General features: G+C 35.1%; 1 protein-coding gene across 2 annotated transcripts in view; it reads left to right on the top strand.

The window, feature by feature from the left end:
* TMEM161B (transmembrane protein 161B) overlaps positions 1–18217 on the top strand; it is a 44160-nt gene extending 25943 nt beyond the window's left edge. Inside the window, exons 6-12 of one of the 2 annotated variants that reach the window (XM_068666273.1) lie at positions 140–291; positions 792–852; positions 2543–2683; positions 6031–6144; positions 6820–6994; positions 9126–9222; positions 10077–18217. In XM_068666273.1, the coding sequence (XP_068522374.1) occupies positions 140–291; positions 792–852; positions 2543–2683; positions 6031–6144; positions 6820–6994; positions 9126–9222; positions 10077–10351 (1015 nt within the window). In that variant the 3' untranslated portion in view covers positions 10352–18217. The remainder of the gene's footprint in view (positions 1–139; positions 292–791; positions 853–2542; positions 2684–6030; positions 6145–6819; positions 6995–9125; positions 9223–10076) is intronic. The other variant, XM_068666274.1, reaches the window with a different exon arrangement.
* Positions 18218–18488: the final 271 nt, after the last annotated feature.

Genomic DNA, 18488 nt, shown 5'->3' with positions numbered 1-18488 from the left:
ACTTTTCATTTGGGTTGATATTTTACGTTGAAAATAACAATTGTTTTATTTTTGGTTTCTTAAATGTGTTGTGGTTTCTAAAATTCTTAAATGTAGTTATATTACAAACTTAATTTTCCTTGACCTTTTTCTTGTGTAGTAAGGTACTGTTTTCATTGACCACCCATTATTTCAAAGTGGAGGAAGGAGGTGAAAGATCAGTCTGCGTCACCTTTGGCTTTTTCTTCTTTGTGAAAGCGATGGCAATTTTGATTGTGACAGAAAACTATCTAGAGTTTGGGCTGGAATCAGGTAACTCATTTCTTTAGTGTTTGTAATGGCTTTACTCATTGAATGACTGGAAAAATTTCGAGTCTCTTAGGAATTTCTGAAAAACTATGTTAATATTAACTCAGTTTGTGATGCACTTGCTTTGGAATACATACTCTTAAGAATATCCTGTATGTTTTTCCTGCTTTGTTTTAAGTATTGTGATAATTGTGGGTTGTTTGTTTATATTCACCTCCAAGGAAAGGTTGTTTTCTTTTCTTTGCCTTATTTTTGACCTGTTTTGCCTTGCATATTAAAGTGAATATTCTCTACAGAAAAAAAAAAAAGTGCTAAGTTTGTCAGTGTTGATGTTGATATTTGTACAGTTAATGAGCATGAATTAAGAGACGTTTTCACAGACCGAAAGAATTATGCTAGTATATGAGTACTTTTCAAAAGATGTCCTGTTATGTAGCATTTTATTTCAAGAAAAGGGATTCTGTGTCTGTGCTGTTACAAAATACATGTATGTGTCTCTGCAGGATTCTCAAATTTCTCGGAAAGTGCTATGCAGTTTCTTGAAAAGCAGGGTTTGGAATCACAGTAAGTTTTTGGAAATACATTGATCTACATTATATTTGCATTTATAGCTGAACCACTTGGATTTTCTTAGCAAGCATTTGTCTTGCATGCTTTGCTCTGGTACATGGTTACAATCCCTCTAAAAATGTGAAGAGGTGAAAACTATTAGTGAAAACTATCTCTTAGTATTCATAAGTATCTTGTTACTTTTTTGTTTTCTCTTTTTAATTTGGAAATGGTTTCTACCCTGATACTTTGCAAGGAAAAAAAAATAAAACTGTAAACATTTTTCAGTTTTTTCAATTTTTCACTCTTAGACAGTTCTTCCAGTTTTGCAAAGATTGGTTAAAACAGAAGATAAACACCTTTTTGCTCTGGTATGCAAGAGAGTAAGTGTGCAAAAGCTTCAGATGGAGCTTTCAGTAAAACTGGTGTTAGGAGTAAAGTTTGTCTTTCAGTCACATTTTCAAGTTATAATAGTGTTTTCGTCTTATACCAATATATCTGCTTGCTATAGCATATCCAAGTTTTGTTTAGACTGTCACAGAAAGGTGCCGTTGCTTGTGATGTTGCTTCTATATACAATTGCTGTTGTAGGCAGCTTTTGTGTGTTGTAAAATGAACTTCTGCTACAACACAGTCCTTGCACAACAGCTCTAACATGCATTTATGGGGTATGTCACTACTGTGGGAGCTCAGCTTTGAATTTCTTGCTCGGAAGTTCTCAAGTACCATGCCAGAATTATGGGGTTTCTTTACTTCTGAAGAACAGAAGTTTCAAATTTTGCCTACTTTGAAAAGGTAGCATTTCTAGATACAAGTGATCTAATAAAAAACTCTTAACTGAATCCTGTGTATTTCATAACCTTTCTTCACTCTGGTTTTCCTAAGCTATTGCAAATTTTCTAACTTCTGTATTAATTTTCCTGTTAGTGTTCATTTATTTTTAAACTTTTTGCAGTGCTTCGGCTGCTTACAGCAGTGATTGAGTTCACGGTGGTGTCTCTTGGTAGTTTAAGTAATGTAGGCAAACTACCAATCTAAAACTCATGTGGATAACTAGAATTGGTTTTGTTTCTCTTTAATCCATTTATAAGTCACTTGGTTTTTGTGTATAATCTAGTGTTTATTAATTCCATAATCCATTTCATCCTGGGTACTTTTTTCTGTAATTGGTACTTAATGCATGATTCATTAAAACAAACAGTCACTTGGAAGAGACACGTTAATTGGACACGTATTTTTTTATAAATTTGTGGAAAACTGCGGCAATAATTTTGACAGAGCTTTTCAATGGATAAAAGCAGAATGCAGGTAGTATATCATAAAAATATTCATTTTGGTTTTGATCATTTAAACCTGTAATATGTATGTTCCTCTCTTAGAAAAATAACCACTGAATTCATTCCAGTAGCTTACACAGTTTTATATTTTAATTAACAACAAATTACTCCTTTTTTCTTGTTTTGCTCTGCTAACAGATTTAACATCTTGTAGGAAGTGCCTTAGGTTTGCTATTCACTTTAGTAATTAAACAGGTGACTTGCTTGTTTTTGATTTTAGTTCTTGAATGGTTGTAGTGATTCTAGAGTAAAACTGTAGAATACTTTTTGGTTAAATATTAGGTACTGTTGAGTTGAAAGTAATCTCTGATACCCCGCCCATCAACTTCCTCCCCAAGAAAATGCTTATTTCCTTTCTTTTCTTTTAGGGGTCCTGTGTCTAAACTAACCTTCAAATTGTTCCTGGCTGTTCTGTGTTCACTTATTGGTGCTTTTTTGACATTCCCTGGCTTGCGACTGGCTCAAATGCATCTGGATGCTCTGAATTTAGCAACAGAAAAAATAACACAGTAAGAGAAAATATATGCACATAGGTATATGCTACTCAGTCTTAAATCTTTAATGTCTGAAAATAAACATTCCACACTATTCCAACAAGAAGGTAGGGACTAGGATTTCTGCTGCTGCCTGCTTTTTGTATCTACAGCAGACTTGCCACCTGCCTCTTTCTGGTCAACCTGTGCTCTGCCAGTCTTAACTTCTTTGCCTCGTAACTAGAGTCCCAGTTACAGGATGATTCCTTTCCTTTCCTCCTGTGAGAGCTCCACCAGGAATGTTTTGTTTACTGATGCCTTTCCCCCATCATGTCTGTTTGGAAGTTCAGATAAATGCCTGGAAAAAGGGATGCAGCTCTAGACTTTTTCATTCCTACCCCTCCCCAACTAGAATGGCATCATGCTTCTGGTAATAAATTTATGGAAGACAAGAAAGATCTGAGGCAAAAAAGACACGCAAACCCCCCAAAAATGAAAGAAAAAATAGCTGTTTAAAGAGAATCTAAATCTCAATGAAAATTTTGTTAATAAAGTTTGAAATCACAGTAGCATACAGAAAGTTGTTGAATTTTTATAACTTTAAATGAAAGTAAGTTAAAATTTGTTTTTTCATTATTTCTGTGCTTCTTACATTATGATGGCCTGGATATTTAATAAGGGTCAGACTTTAATACCATTTTAAAGGAATATTTTAATTTTCAACGGCTCTGGAGTTTGGTAGTAAAATGTTTTCTCAGAATTAACTATCTCTCTTCAGCATTCTCTAGTTGAGTGCAAGCTCCAAATGCCTTTCACGGATCTTGACATTTGATATTTGATAGATGGCATGGGTTATTGCAATTATTTAGTCTGGCCACTGCTAAGAGAATGATTATATTTTCTGAAATGAAAATTATTTATGCATAAACTTAGATTTTTATTTTTTTTCCCAAAAAGTGCCCAGCTTAAAAAATTAATCTGTTCAAAGTGGGTCCTTCTCTCTTGGTGCATTGTTAACTAAGTACCCTTTGGTAGATTTAGGCTTACTGTAGTTTGAATACGTCCAGTTAAAACTGCAGGCTGTTGGCTTCTGTTTTAGCTGCTGTTAAATTTCTGTCTATGTGTAGGCTGTGACCAAGTCAGCTCTTAATCTGTTCTTTTTTGGCTAAATAAACTGCTCAGTTTTTCATTTTTATATGTATAAATATTTTAAAATTTTCTGTGCCTTTTCTGTGACTATGCTATAATTTTCCAAAGTCTTCCTTGATCTGTGGACATGAGATTCTAGGCAGAAATATGAAATATCTGAAACAAGACGTCTTATCATTAATCAACAACTAAACAGTTAGTTAATAATCACTAGTATGGGGTTATGAAAAATAAATCTTGTCTAACAAGACAGAATTACATTCAACTGATCGTTGAAGATAACATTGTGCAGCACCAAGCAAATTATTTTCAAAAGTCTAGCAATACTTTGTCTGTTCAAGTGGAACAATATAAAACAAACAAACCACTCCACTGAATGGATTAAAACTTGGTTAGACATCAGTGTGATTAGGTAATGCAATTAGAAACAAAGAAGCATCCCTGAGAGGTACCTTCGAATGGGCCTGAAGAGATCAGTATTTGTCCTTAGCAATGTGTTTTTAACAGTGGGTAGGTTGTTATTGACTGTTTGCAGTTGTTTGGCAGTGACTAAAGGGGAACAGTAAATGAGGATGACATGTCATTGATACAGAGCTCTCTAATTTGGGTGCAGGAAAACAATGCCTTTTTCTGCAGTTAAATATAAGCTCATACTTTTGCCAAAGAAAACACGGGACAAGCTGTAATTACAGAATGGGAAACTTAGAGAAAACATTTACTCCCACCCCCAAAAAATGTAAATGGTGAACTGCTACTTCAACAGCGTAGTCAAAATGATTAATGTGATTCTTCTGTATATACAGAAGGAGTAAATGTTGGGGAAGAACGGAAGAAAAATAGTCTGATGTCACTTTTAATTTTAGTAGTTTGATTTTAGTTTAGCAGAAATATGCTTCCCTGTATATATTTTGGAGTTGTCCTAATCAATTTGTACCATTTTCCTACATGTTCACTCATTTTCTAGAGCCTACTTTGAGAGTCCTTCAGCCTTTCTCCCTCAGATAAACAGATCAGGGTTCATGCCACTGTTTGGCACGTTCCAATCCATTAACCCAGTAGGATGCCTTAGGTAACTAGAAGCTCAGGTGAAATCCTTTCACAAGTTACTGAAATGCTTTGGACTTCTCTTAGGTGCTGTCGAGTTCCCTAGCAACACTGGATAACTCTCAGTGCTTATTTCTTCATCTGAAACTAATGGTTTAAATGGTGAGGTGACATCTTCTGAAACACAAACATTTTAATGGGTTTAGGAAGTTTGATTGCTTGAAATCAATAGTATTGTGTTTTCAGAATAACTTTGGATTATCTCATATTTTCTATAGTACAGAACTGTCCTTGGAGATGGCTATGCAGACAAGCCAATTCTGTTAGCGAGAAAGTGTTGCATTAACAAATTTACCAGATTTACAATACTGTAAACAGTTTCATAACTGTTTTTGTTTTATTTGAATAATGCAAACTTAGTATAATGGGGTTCAGACAGTTTCTATGTGAAGAATTAAGAAAGGTGGTTAATTTCAAGAAAAACTCCAGAAAATCTCTACTTTTCACCTTTTAAATTCTATTGTCTCTTTTGTACTCAGAGAACTCCTTTTACATTAACAGTGTAGTTTCATGCAGAGCTGTTTCATGGAGTAGCTTTTTTTTTTTTTTTTTTTAGGAGTATCTTTAATTGAATGTAAATACCAAGTTTCATTTAGTCAAGGTTCCTAAGAAAATTCTTCATTAAGCTGGGTATTCTGACCTCTGAGAACTTTTCCCCTGGTCTGCATAGATAATGGAAATTAATATGAGTGCCTTTTTAATAAAGCAAAAAAAAAAATCTTAATATAGCAGCATATTTTCATAATTATCCATCTGAGATGTTGGCTGTCTAGATTAAAACTAATAGCTACTGCAGTTTGGCATTATGCTATTGTATGGACATTTTCAACAACTGTCTTTTACTATAGTGTGATATAATAAAATGCATGTAGTTCTTCTGGTTAGACTGTTAGGATATCTGAAATTTATTCCAGAGAGAACTTTTAAAATCACAGTCAGTGTGATTTCACAGTATGTAATATTACTGTTTTTTGAAAAATGTCATACTTCTAAATATAGGGAAGTAATTTTATTAGTTATCTTTTCCATCTATATTAAAGTTTGGATTAATCCTTTTGAATCTATCACCAGTTTCAACAGTATGGTAATTGTTTTCATTTAATAACATCCCCCTTTTTTTCTTATTTCAGAACATTGCTACATATAAACTTCTTGGCGCCTCTAGTTATGGTTCTTCTGTGGGTGAAACCAATCACTAAGGACTACATTATGAACCCGCCTTTGGGCAAAGAGAGCATACCTTTGTAAGATTCCCTTTAAAAATTCTTTCTGGGATTTTAAGGACAAAGCCATAAGCCTAAGTAATGCCCTGTGAAAGTTTTAGCAAGGTGAAAGACTGAAAATTGAATAGCATCCTTCATTAAAGGTATTGTGGAAGTTACTGCTGAGCTCTAAAAGGCTTCTGTTGTATTAGAAGAAAATGAGTCACAGTGTTGAATGCTAAGGTGGTGGTTCTGAAAGAGCTGCTATCTTCTCACATCTCTTTGGCAGAGTAAGGCGATGTTCTTCATAGGGCTGAAATACCACCTAGGTCTGTGCTCTGACAAGGTGTCTAAGGCATCTGAAGTACACATTTGCTGTACAGAGCTGTGCATCTCAAAGACTGCAGTTACATGAAAGAGTTTGCTTTTAGTGTCCTGTCTTCATACTCAAATTCAAGTATTTAAGAGCTGTTACTGTTTACAAACGGATACTAATTTGGATTTAATGCGGTAAAAGGGCTACTAAGAAGTAACATTAAAGAGATTAGCAGAGGTGGAAGTGAATATTACTTGCACATGATCTATATAACTGTGGACATGTGCATTAAGTATTTTTGACAATATGCTTGAAGCTGTCTTTACAGAAGATACAAACAAATAACTCTGCAGCAGTAGGTGACCTCCGGAAAACAGCATTGCCCTTTTTTTAATCTACAGAATGTCAGAAGATACATTCGACACCATGAGGTTGTGGATTATAATCCTGTTGTGTGCTCTGCGGTTGGCTATGATGCGCAGTCATTTGCAGGCCTATCTGAATCTAGCCCAGAAAAGCGTGGATCAGATGAAAAAAGAAGCTGGCAGAATAAGTACAGTTGATTTACAAAAAATGGTAAGTGTAGTGGGACTATGGTTACATATTTGGAGAGATTGCTCTGTTCAGATTCTGTTTTTCCCTGTTTGTTGTGTCTTCCTTGGAATTTTCATTCATATTTAGCTCTGGTGCCTAGACTATATTTCCTATCAGAAAAGCATTGTTACTGAGAAATTCTGTAAACCAAAATATAGAGAGATGTATAAGCTATTTTATGCAAACACATTGTCTTAAGCTATTCATCCATTGTTGGAAGATACCTCTCCATGAAGTGTTCTTCACAATACTGTGGCAAGCATTTTGCTTCTTGGTGTATTACTGTTCAGCATAAGAATAAACTGGGGAGTGTGTGCACAGAGTGTGTGGCGATTTGTTGCTACAATATAAAGGGAGGAAGACCGGGACAGTCTGGTTTAGATAGAAGGGCAAAATACCGTTACCTAGATCAAACTGTGCTTTTTAAATTGCAGCAAAATTTAAGATAGGCTAGTTATATTTCAGGATTAAATAAGACACATTTAGTTCTGTAAGGCCACCCTGAAATGAGCTAGCCTAGCTATAAAACTGCCCATCTTGATACTGTTGCAAGTAATAGGAAAGATTGGATTTTTTAAAGAAAAATAATAAAATAAACCATCAATGAATTAAGAAGGTAGAATTTGTAAGGTGTTGCATGCTGCCTGCAAAGTAAACTTTAGATTTCTAGTGTTGCATGATAGTGCTGCTTGATGATCTTGCTGATTTGGGGTTTTATTCCAGGAGGAATATGTCATAAGACAAAGACTCTTCTTTTAGGGTTGTCACTGTTACCTATAATCCTGTTGTCCATGTCTCTGCCAAATATCCTACAGTCATAAGAAGAGGGTGCTGTACTGTCTTCAGATTTTTAGTTGCAGTGACCAGTATTTGGCTTCAGAGGAAAGCTTAGGAAATAGAGGTAGCAACAATTGGTTATGACAGAACTGTATGACAGAAGGCTGTTGTGAATGCACAGCTTTAGTTTTGGGAGCTTTAGTCCTATCCGTAAAACAATAATGTCTTCCGTACATGGTGTTTCCTAAGTCTGTTTATACAATACGTCTGTGTCTTCTTTTTATGAGAAGACATTGCTACTAAATTAAGTTCTGTCTTATTAGCCAAGTTTGCTTTCTCTTCTCCTGTAATTCTTGTCAGTAAAGTCTTTTCTATATGTCTTCCAGCACTGATCATTACTTTTTTATCATATTCCGTCAGATATCTTACAATATTTCTCATGATTCTTCTGTCAGTGTTTTGCTACATTTTCTTCTCATGTTAGTTTTTTGATGCTTGCTCATCTCAGAGCCCTTTTGAGGTTTTGATGTATTTCCAAAAACGTCAGATCTACCTTCATCTTTTTTTGCCACCCTGTATTCTATTCTTCTCTAAAATCCAGTTAGCTTTATCTCATTGATTGCTTGCTATTGATTTTATGACTTTTTCCCTTCTTTATTTGATCTAGTCTTTTAGGTCAATAGCTTATATAAAATATGCAATGCAACAGTCTAAAGAAATAAGGACCAGGGTGCAGGAATATTCTCAGTGGGTTTCAAAGAGACGTAATGTATATCTGAAAGAACTTCCATTTAAATGGTTTGTTATTGATCATCTACTAATGACAAGTCCTCTTGTCATTGTTTTTAAAACTAGAAGAACTTGCTTTTGAAAAGGAACTGCAATGATTACCAAATTTTCATTTACTTTTGATGAAGTCTTGGACTGTGACTACTACTTCATTCATATAGCAGGATTTAGTCTGTAAAACACTGGGGACTTGAAAAATTAATCATATATTTAGTTTTGATTGTTGTGTATTGAAATAGCAGTCTTTGAACAGTAATATGCAGTGCTCATAGGCAAAATTGTTTCTGCTAGTTTTAACAGAACATATGCTTTTAATTATTTCCTTTCAGTGTGCCCTCTCAGGATTTGATGTGTCCTGAAACAGCAGTTCATCAGCTAGGGGTTTGTTAGGTCTTTTGACATCACGTACTGAAATAAGCTAGAAAACTTTTGTGACAGCATTTATGCATAAGCATTGTTTTTTAATAAATTGCTTGTTTTTCCTGAATGTGTTCATAAAGGGTTGGTCTGATCACCCAGAACTCACCAATAACTTTTATGTTCCCAGGTGGCTCGGGTATTCTATTACCTTTGTGTAATTGCACTGCAGTATGTTGCACCATTGGTGATGCTCCTTCACACAACTCTGCTTCTGAAAACACTAGGTAGGCAAAATATGATGAACAAACACGTGTTCTGTCCTCTACAGGGCTTTTGTATTTTCAGTTTACTGCGGAGAGTTAGATTGTTTGGGTACTTGTAATCCAGAAATAGGTTGTGGTTTCCAGCCATTTAAAATTTTCTGGTATGTGGCTGTCAAGCTGTCCTCTGCTCTTCCAGCTTTTGACATCTGTCAATGATACGGTAATTTGTTTATTTCTGAAAAAAATGTGTAATACAACAAATTAAGCTGTTTATTTCCATTGAAATATTCACCTTTTTCAAACTATTTTGAATGAGCTATATAAAGCACTGTTGACTTAATTTTATGAATATCTGTTAAAGTTTTTTTTTCCATTTCTACAATCATCAGCAGTTTTTTTGAAAAGAAAATGTAAGATATAGAGTTCATTTTATTTCTGGAATACCTGATGTCACTGTGTTTCTTATGAGGGATGTCTTTCCCAACTTGCTGTGCAATCGTGGCAATCTGGCAATCTTTTTGCAAAATTTCAGCAGAAATGGTCTTTATTAGGCTGCAGTTCATCCCATCTTGAAGCAGACATCTACATATGGTACGATTAATCATACCCAGCGCTGATAGGGGTCCCAAAGCAACTGTTTCAGATGCAGATGTTAGGATGTGAAAATGTAGGATGAATTCTACCCTAATAGCTTACTAGTTTGGAAGTAATAACTTACTAGATCAGGAAGTCATGTGGATGAATACAGTTAGTATTTACTTAGTTACAATTTTGTTTGTGTAGAAACATATTTAAGATGATGTATAGAGAGATACAGTTAGAGCAGAATTTAAATGTAATTTTACAAAAATCTGTTACTCGTTACTTTTTAACAGGTAATTATTCTTGGGGCATCTACCCGGAACTGAATTCCGACACTCCAGTAGAAAACAATCTTCCCAATTCAGTTTATTCTGAATCTCCACCCACCGACGGAAAGATGAAAGTAACTGTAGTACAAATAACAATGGCTTTGGGAAGCCTAAAGAATATTTTCACTCCTCTCCTGTTCCGGGGACTCCTGTCTTTCCTTACCTGGTGGGTTGCTGCTTGTCTCTTTTCTACAAGCCTTTTTGGGCTTTTCTATCACCAGTACCTGACTGTGGCATGAACAGATCAACTGATAAGTACAACGTCAAATTCTAGATACAAACCCAGGTACCCAAGAGGAGATGAAGATAAAAGAAGAAAGCTATATATGAAGAGAAAACATATCAGATTTTTTTTAAAAACTCTTCCTCTGTGTTCTCAGGGTGAATATTCTTAAAATGTTTAAAATTACAACTGGGTTTGTTATTTTTGTTACCGAGATGGTAGGTAACTAATTCAATTACAGTAACGAGACCGACATTATTGTGTGGCAGGTGTTGGTGGCATGTTGAAAAGATACAACCTCTGAGTATCTTGGTTTCCATTGAGAAGATGTCACCCTCAACACTTTGTGTTTTAAGAATCAGCTGTCAGTGACTGAACTGTGGAAGTAGGCACTGGTTATGCTGATGATGGCTGCCTATTCAGTAAAATCTTGAAACTGAGCCATACAATGGAATATGAAAGGGGATTTTAAAATGTTCTGTTGGATAGCTGTTGATCACTTTTCTCCATGAAAAATGAAATAATCCAACAGGACAACAGAGATACTGTATATTACAGTAAGAAAAGTTGTATAAAATTTAAATTTAACATAAGATAAATGTGTGGACCTGGCAGGTATTGCTGCCTAAATATTATGCAGAAATGCTTGCACAGTGAGAGGGGAATTATTAAAAATAAAAAAATAAAAAATAAACAATATATATATATAAATATATATATAATACAGTCCCTGCAGTCATTTTGAAGTAATGGCCATCTGTATTGGTGCTAATATTGATCCACAGATTCCATTTGGATCTTTTAAATTTCTTCTTTTTAGGTAATAGATAAATTCCATTGAATTCACAAAATAATAGATGTAGATTAGTGACACCATTTAAACATTTCAAAACACTTTAATCCTGCTGACTAAGAGTGTATGTATCTGTAATGTACATATAAATATATATTATATATCAAATATATAATATATATGAAAGTTACAAAATACGGAATCTTTATTTTAAATTGTTGAATGTATATTACAAGGCCATGGGAGAGGTATACATGTGTATCTAGTTAATTCAAGATCCCATTTGAAATGAAAATTAAATTCGTTGAAAGTTCAGTTGAAAGGGCTATTTGATTTTGGTGCCTCTACAAAGGTACTTAGCTATACTAAAGAACTTAAGCTATTTTGCAAGAAGAGATCAACTTCATCTGTTAACGTTGAAATACCAGCTCTGTCAGATTGTCTCCTTTAGCCAGTGTAATCTGTGTTAACTTGGCCGTATAGTAACAAGTGATATCTCTCAGAAATAATATTTTTCTGTGTAATAAACAGTTATTGTGAGGAGGAGCAAAGCATTAACTTTAAAAGTTTTGCTTCAGTGAAGGGTTAGACCCTACATATCAAAACTGTTGTGAAACAATGAATTACAATGTTTTAGATGTTTTGTGTAATTGGAGAACAAAAATGGGGATTCATATGTAGTAGCTTTTTTAAAATGTTAATATTACACTGCAGAGTTCAGTGCTTTATTTTTTTTAACTAATACTGGCTACTTTTCTGTTACTGTTCTTTTTCTCTTGAATTTGTGCTTTGGCATATAAGCATTTATAAATGGAAAAGCTTAAATATTTAATATGTTGCAAACCTGCCATATGGGAAAGCGAAATGTCCATGAATGCAGAAAATTCAGAATTTAAGCTGGTGATAAATTGTCTTGCTATGTTGAATGCCTTTTAAGTTATTTATTAGTTTATTAAATTGCATTTACTGCTACTAGGAGAAGATTTATGTACACCAGCTAGTACCTACTGCATGCATTTGGGATGTCTTGAAACACCTTGCATGATTCAAACGGTTTCATTGCAGTGTAGTATTTCAGTGCTATTGGTGCTGCAAGCTTTGTTTTTTCACACCGACCTTTCATAATTAACAGGGACAAAGACTCAACTGTGTGAATTAGCATAAAAAACATTTGACTTCATAGATTCAGGTCTTGATACGCTCCTAGGAAATGTCATTCAGATGAATAGAATAACGAATCATAGCACTGGGGAAAGTATTGTACCTGTTAGTTCAAGATATACCATTAATATGAAAATCAGTAAGGTCAGCTTTTTAATTTATAGGTAGGCATCCAATATTGATGTTTTATTCCAGAGAATACTAAAACAATACAGTGCAGTTTGATTCTGATTGTGAACTTGGTCCAAAAAGCTCACACGCGTGGATGAGATGTATCCTATTGCTGCAATCTGAATGACAGGAATGAACTTCCAGTACTGGAGGAGACTTAAAAATAATGTTAGATAACAGTTTCCTTTGGCATAGCTACATATTTTCAAAGCTTGTAGTTCGTAAAAGTGAACTGTAAGTATATCAGCAGAGCTTTTGTTGAGGAAGCACACTGCCTTGCTCTTCAGATGTTGCACAGATCACATGGAAAATATGCACCTGGATGTTGCTAGCATTAGAATCAGCACTTCTGTCCCTTGTTCCACATTTTGTTGTTCTACAGAACAGGACAACCTTCTGGTCAGCAATTTAATCTGAACGGGAGGTGGTCTTTGGTTTCATTTAATCATTGTGTAGGTCTAGGAGGTTTACTAAAACTAACATACAGCAATAAACATCTTTGAAACAAACGTGACAGTGAAGCTAGAGGGAGCATATTGCCATAGTTGTGAGCAGTGCATTTTGCAGCTACTTGATATATTCAAAAAATGACTTTTAAAGTAAAACAGCAGCCTTGATAGTCCTCACTTCCATGAATATTATTTGAACCTCCAAGAAGTATCTTGTTCAGGAAGCTCTTTTAAATCAGCAGCTGGCAAATGGTTCCTCCAGTCCCTACACCCCCTCCCTGGAGAGCTTTATCAGCAGCTTGGGGTAAAAAAAAGCCGCTTACAGAAATGGAAAAGCAGGTAAAACCTGTCAGAGAGGTTAGTAATTTTTATTCAGGATTCTTAAATACTTGCTTTTTCCTCACCGTCTACTACATTTCTGACAGATTTTAGAAGGAAAGATTCTTTGCACAAAGAGTAAACATTTTGTTTTGTTTTTTTTTTTTCTTTCTTCCTTTTTCCTGAATTCAGAACTCCCTTTATCACTCCATTACCGTGACTTGTTGGCCTGACACTTCTTTCCATCGGTCCACAGCTTTTTCCTACATTACCTACACAGAAATGACCTAGCTAGATTAGTTAATGTTGTTTGTATTTTGATTTTTTTATTCTTTTGGTTTGAAGTTTATTTATCATTGCAGGATAAGTCCCTTTAAATAGTTTAAATAACTCTGAAGTCCAGCTGCTATCAGTTGGTTAAACACTGCACTTCTGTGATGGAAATCCCTTTAGACAAAGTTAGGATAGTGCTAAATCCAGGTCTTCCAGCAAGATTCAGGGAAACCCAAATGCAATTCTACTCTATTCCAAGTGTAACTTGCTCGATTTCTAAGATTAGAGAATTGATTAGGAAAGAGATAGGACTGTAACAAGCCTGTTCTTCCACTTTGCAGGTGATGTTCTCAGGCAGCACTTGTCCTCCTTTGATACCTTCTCAAGGTTTGGGATTTTCCAGGTGTTGAAGGATGCAAACTGTTTTTTTTTTTTATTCTCTTGGAAGAGAATCAACAGCTGTAGTAATAATGGAGAAACAGGTATTATCAAAACGAGAAATCCTGTGGCAATTGCACTTTCCCTTCTGTTAGTTGCAAATACTGAAAGACAAGTGAATAGAGATGTATCCTTACCTGGACTGTAAAGTCAAACTCACCAACAAACAAAAGTGCCATCAAGATACATCAGCACAACAATTAGGTAGCATAATTTCAATGTGCAGAATGGGTAGTAAGTACGGAGGTTTCAAGTAACTTCAATAATTACAAGTTTGTTTACTGTGTTGTGGCTAACTACAGCTAAATGGCAACAGAGGTCTTGGATTTAGTGCATAGAAAATTTAAAGTATCTTAACACCTATAGAAATCTTACAGAAGGCCCTACAAGGTTAAATGCCCTGTACGTTTTTATTCTTAAAAAAAAAAAAAAAAAAAAAAAAAAACTATTCTTTTGAGCACTAGCTTGTTTTTCATGAGAGATTTTGAATGGTTTTGAAAAATTATACTTTCAGTTTTGCCATGTGACACAATTTGTGTGTGTTAGCCACAAAAAAATCATCCCACAGATAATTTTGGCCCTACAAAGTAACTAGAATGTTCTGGCTGTCACTGAAGAACTAGGTGCACAGTAAAAATGGGAAATCATGAAGCGAAGTAAGGCCAGAGGAAATAGGATTTCTCTTGGAGAAATCTTTCATTTATGACTAAGCAAAGTCTTAACAGCGGAGGGCAAAAGCAGGTAACTTGGATTTTAAGTGAAATACTAAAGGTAAATGTTTACCGTTATGAGTAAACAAGACTTTTTTCCAGTACCTGCAGCCCAAGTCCTAAATCCCAAATGATAATTTAAGAACAATATTTTGACCTCACTATTAGTTGCTCCAAAGAGCATCTAGACAACAAGTATTGAAACCAAATACCTGATCTAGTTGAACAAGCTGATGCAGAGTAGTCAGTCTGTGCTGCAGAGTGATTTCTTGAAAGCTCTGCCATGCTTTGTGTCTTTGGCAGTGCACGTACTAAAATCAACGGTGTATCTAATTATTGAGAATGTAATCATTCTCAATACCAGACAGAAGAGTTTTCACTCTGGAAGAGATAGTGAGACCAGCATGTTTTTTAAAGGCTGCTGTTATTGAAGTCTGTATATGCTGAACTTTTTCAGGTTTCTTGCTGTGGATTGCCTACAAAGTTATGCTGTGCTGCACACTGTTTTGCATGCCACTCTGTATGTGTTTTTATTACTTCGGTTTCAGTGGCATTTTTAATGGAAATTATTTTTAATCCTTTTACTATGGAACATCTTTTCATTTGTCATTAATACCATTGCCTGCAACTAGAAGTCAAATACTTCTATACTCAATTTTTTTTAAAAACTAGGTGTCCAGGCTGGAGTGCTAACACATATGCGGTTTTATATTGATTTGTGGAATCCCCCTGTAAATACCAAACTTTTTTTTACGTTATCACAACATCAATTCAGAATAAGGGAGGAAGTCCAGGTTTGCAGTATTTCAATATATTATCCTTGTGACTCTGCTATTAAAACAAACAAACAAAAAACAACTAGGTTTTACAAGTAGCTTTTTAGAAACTCCTTAGTAGTAGGCCATTTTTATTTATTTTATTATGCTGATAAGCTTTTTTTTTTTTTAAACCTGGCTTAAAATATCTTCTGCTGAAGTCAGCCTTTGTTCTCTTTTCCTTTGCTCACTTACTCTATTCACAAATCAAATTCTGCTTCCCATGTCTATTTTAATGTTCAAGAATGCATATTTAAAGTATTTTTGATAAAAAGCTAGGACAACAAAAAACACTCCAAAAATTTTACTTCATAAAATACGGTTCACCCCCATGTCATGACATGTTAACAGACGCTTTTAGTTTTCCCTGTCTTCAGTCATTCCTGTGTCCTGTTGTTAACACTCTATATGTTCTTAGTATGTAAGGTTTTCTAGGAAGAATACATGGAGCAATATTTTGTAATAGTGATCTTAGGAAACTTTGTCTGATGTTTCAGTCATTCCATTTATGTGAGCAAATATTAATGTAAACATGCTGTCAAATAATCTAAGCCTAAAAAATCTCATAGATAAACTTGTTACAGATTGCACAAGGAACATCCTCCAAGTTGTAAATACTTTAAATTAATGTCTCTCTTGCTGGGACCAGACATAAATTCAGTGCTGTTGCTTTGTTAAGAGTCTTTAACAGAAAAGCACATAATACTGCCTACACTACAACAAACCTCAAAGCAGAGGACTCCCCATCCTTCATTTCAGTATTTGCCAAATGGACAAGGCTCTGGTATTATTTATGTATGTTTTAGCTTCTTACTTCTGCTAAATTACTGATACAAGGTGATTTTTATAGCTAGAGCTTTGTAAGTGTTATGATTGGCATGCTTCACACTGAAGGTGGTGTTAGATGACAGTTGCATTACATAGACCTCCTGACCAGTGTTGCATCACCTGCGTCAAAAATTATTGCATTTGCTGTGTGCATTAGGGGTTCGTTGGGACTTACGGACAGGAGAGTGCAGCACAAGTTGGAAAAGCTGAAGAGTATTTGAGGTTTTGTTGGCTTTTTTCTTCCTTTCCTTTTCTTTTTTCCTTTTTTTTGTTTTGTTTAAAGTCAGTGTGGATAATACCTAGGTGCAATTATTACAAATAATAAACAGTGTACAGAAATATTGCATTCTTTTTGTGCACCATAGACTGAAGTGCCTAAACATGGGTGGTCTGTAAAAGGCATGCTTAAAATTTGTTGCATCTACTTTTCTGGTTCTTTTGCTAAATAATAGAAGGTCAGCTTTTGGAAAGAAAATGCAAGGACTGTTAGTCCTAAAAAGGGGATATACTATAAAACTATTTCCATAAAGCTTTTGTTATGTAGAATGTCTATGTGTTTGTAAACGTTATTAAACACTGGAGGCAAATAAGATTTTGTAGAAATCTTTTCCATTTGCATTACTTCAGTGATATTCTAACAGCTTTGCCTACTACCTGATGGGTAATGTAACACCCCACTGCCACGTATGCATTATTTTCTTCCTTTTTTATGATTGAAGGAAGGGACGTGTGCGCAACTTTGAAACAGTATAACAAAGTTTTTTTAGTGACACCCTTGATATTACTTATGCCCCAATTCTGCAGCAAACTTTGGCCAGGTAAGTAGTTCTGCCTGAGTTCAGAAAGACTCTACTGAGGTTCGCCACATCCTCATGGATCTGGGGTGCAGGGAGTACAAGAGAAGCTGCATTGTAACGTGGCTGTCTGGGACCGAGCAAAGAAAATGCACAAGTTACGTGTACCAATTTCATAGAGTGCTTTTGGGGTACAGAACAGTAAAGTCATCCTTACCTGTAAGCTACTTCCCTGCCTCTGAGCATGGTGAGCACTCAAGGTGAGACAAGTCATATTCAGCAGGTGGAGGGGGGGAAGGTGAAGGAACAGTAGGTGCCTGCCCCGAGTTAATCATGCACTCTAAATGTGAAGTGCTTGTAAACTGAAATGGTGTTACTGGTTTAAATCTACCAAAGGAAGCCTTCCTCCAAGGAAGCCTTATGAAACCATTTTGAGCTTTTAGCTCTAAAAAGTGGCTTTAGCAACCTATACTGTATGTAGTACACTGTTTGGGAACGCTTCCTCCAGTAAGTGTGCTAAACGCTTCCTTACACTGTGTGTAAGAAATTGTTGCTTATTATTTGACTGTGGAGCATTTACAAAGCTGTCTTTATAAAGTCTTGTTTGGTAAGTCTTAGTATGTATGTGGCAGCATTTTATTAATGTCAAAATAGTAAGAATTGGTTTGTCATCTAAAAACCTAAATCCTTTAACACCAATATATGCTGCTAAGTGAAAGAAAGATTATACTTTCTTATTCCCCTAGTCATTCTGGTGAAATGCTACATATTTTTTTTTAGTAATGCACACATTCATAAATTTGTATTTATGAGGTACTAGTGGTAATACCACAGCAAATCTAAGAGGAACTGTGATACCTGCTGTATATCAACTGCCCCATCAACTTGCTTGCATTTGTAAAGCATTGATCCATATGAGACATTTATTGTCTACTACAGTGATGCTGATATAGTATTTTAGTATCCCTACGTGTACTCTGCATGTCTTGCATTTGTGGACTGTAGAAGGATAAATTGTTTTACAGTACTTACTCTAGATTTAAAAACCAAATCCATTATTTTATATAGTGTTTCCCACATCCAAACTAGGACAATTTCTAAAGCCAAAGATCAATAAATGTTTATTGTCTTACCAGTGTGTTTTTTTCCTATTTCCATTAATACATCCCATTTGTTATGAACTTGTACAGTATCTCCAGGTTTGATGAGAAACATGGTAACCAAACTTTATCCACTCAGTTTTTGTACTACCCTATATTATTTTTTAAGAAATACATGTGTTGATTGTTTGCCCCTCCTTGCTGGGGTGCAGCAGAATAGTCACTTCTTTTCCAGTATAAATGCAGACTGGGAGTAAATTGCTATTCATATGATTAAGACAAAGAACCACTTACAGATTTTCT

Source organism: Anas acuta, chromosome Z, assembly GCF_963932015.1.
Source record: "Anas acuta chromosome Z, bAnaAcu1.1, whole genome shotgun sequence".
Taxonomy (NCBI): Eukaryota; Metazoa; Chordata; class Aves; order Anseriformes; family Anatidae; genus Anas; species Anas acuta.
This window is presented reverse-complemented; position numbering and strand designations above follow the sequence as displayed.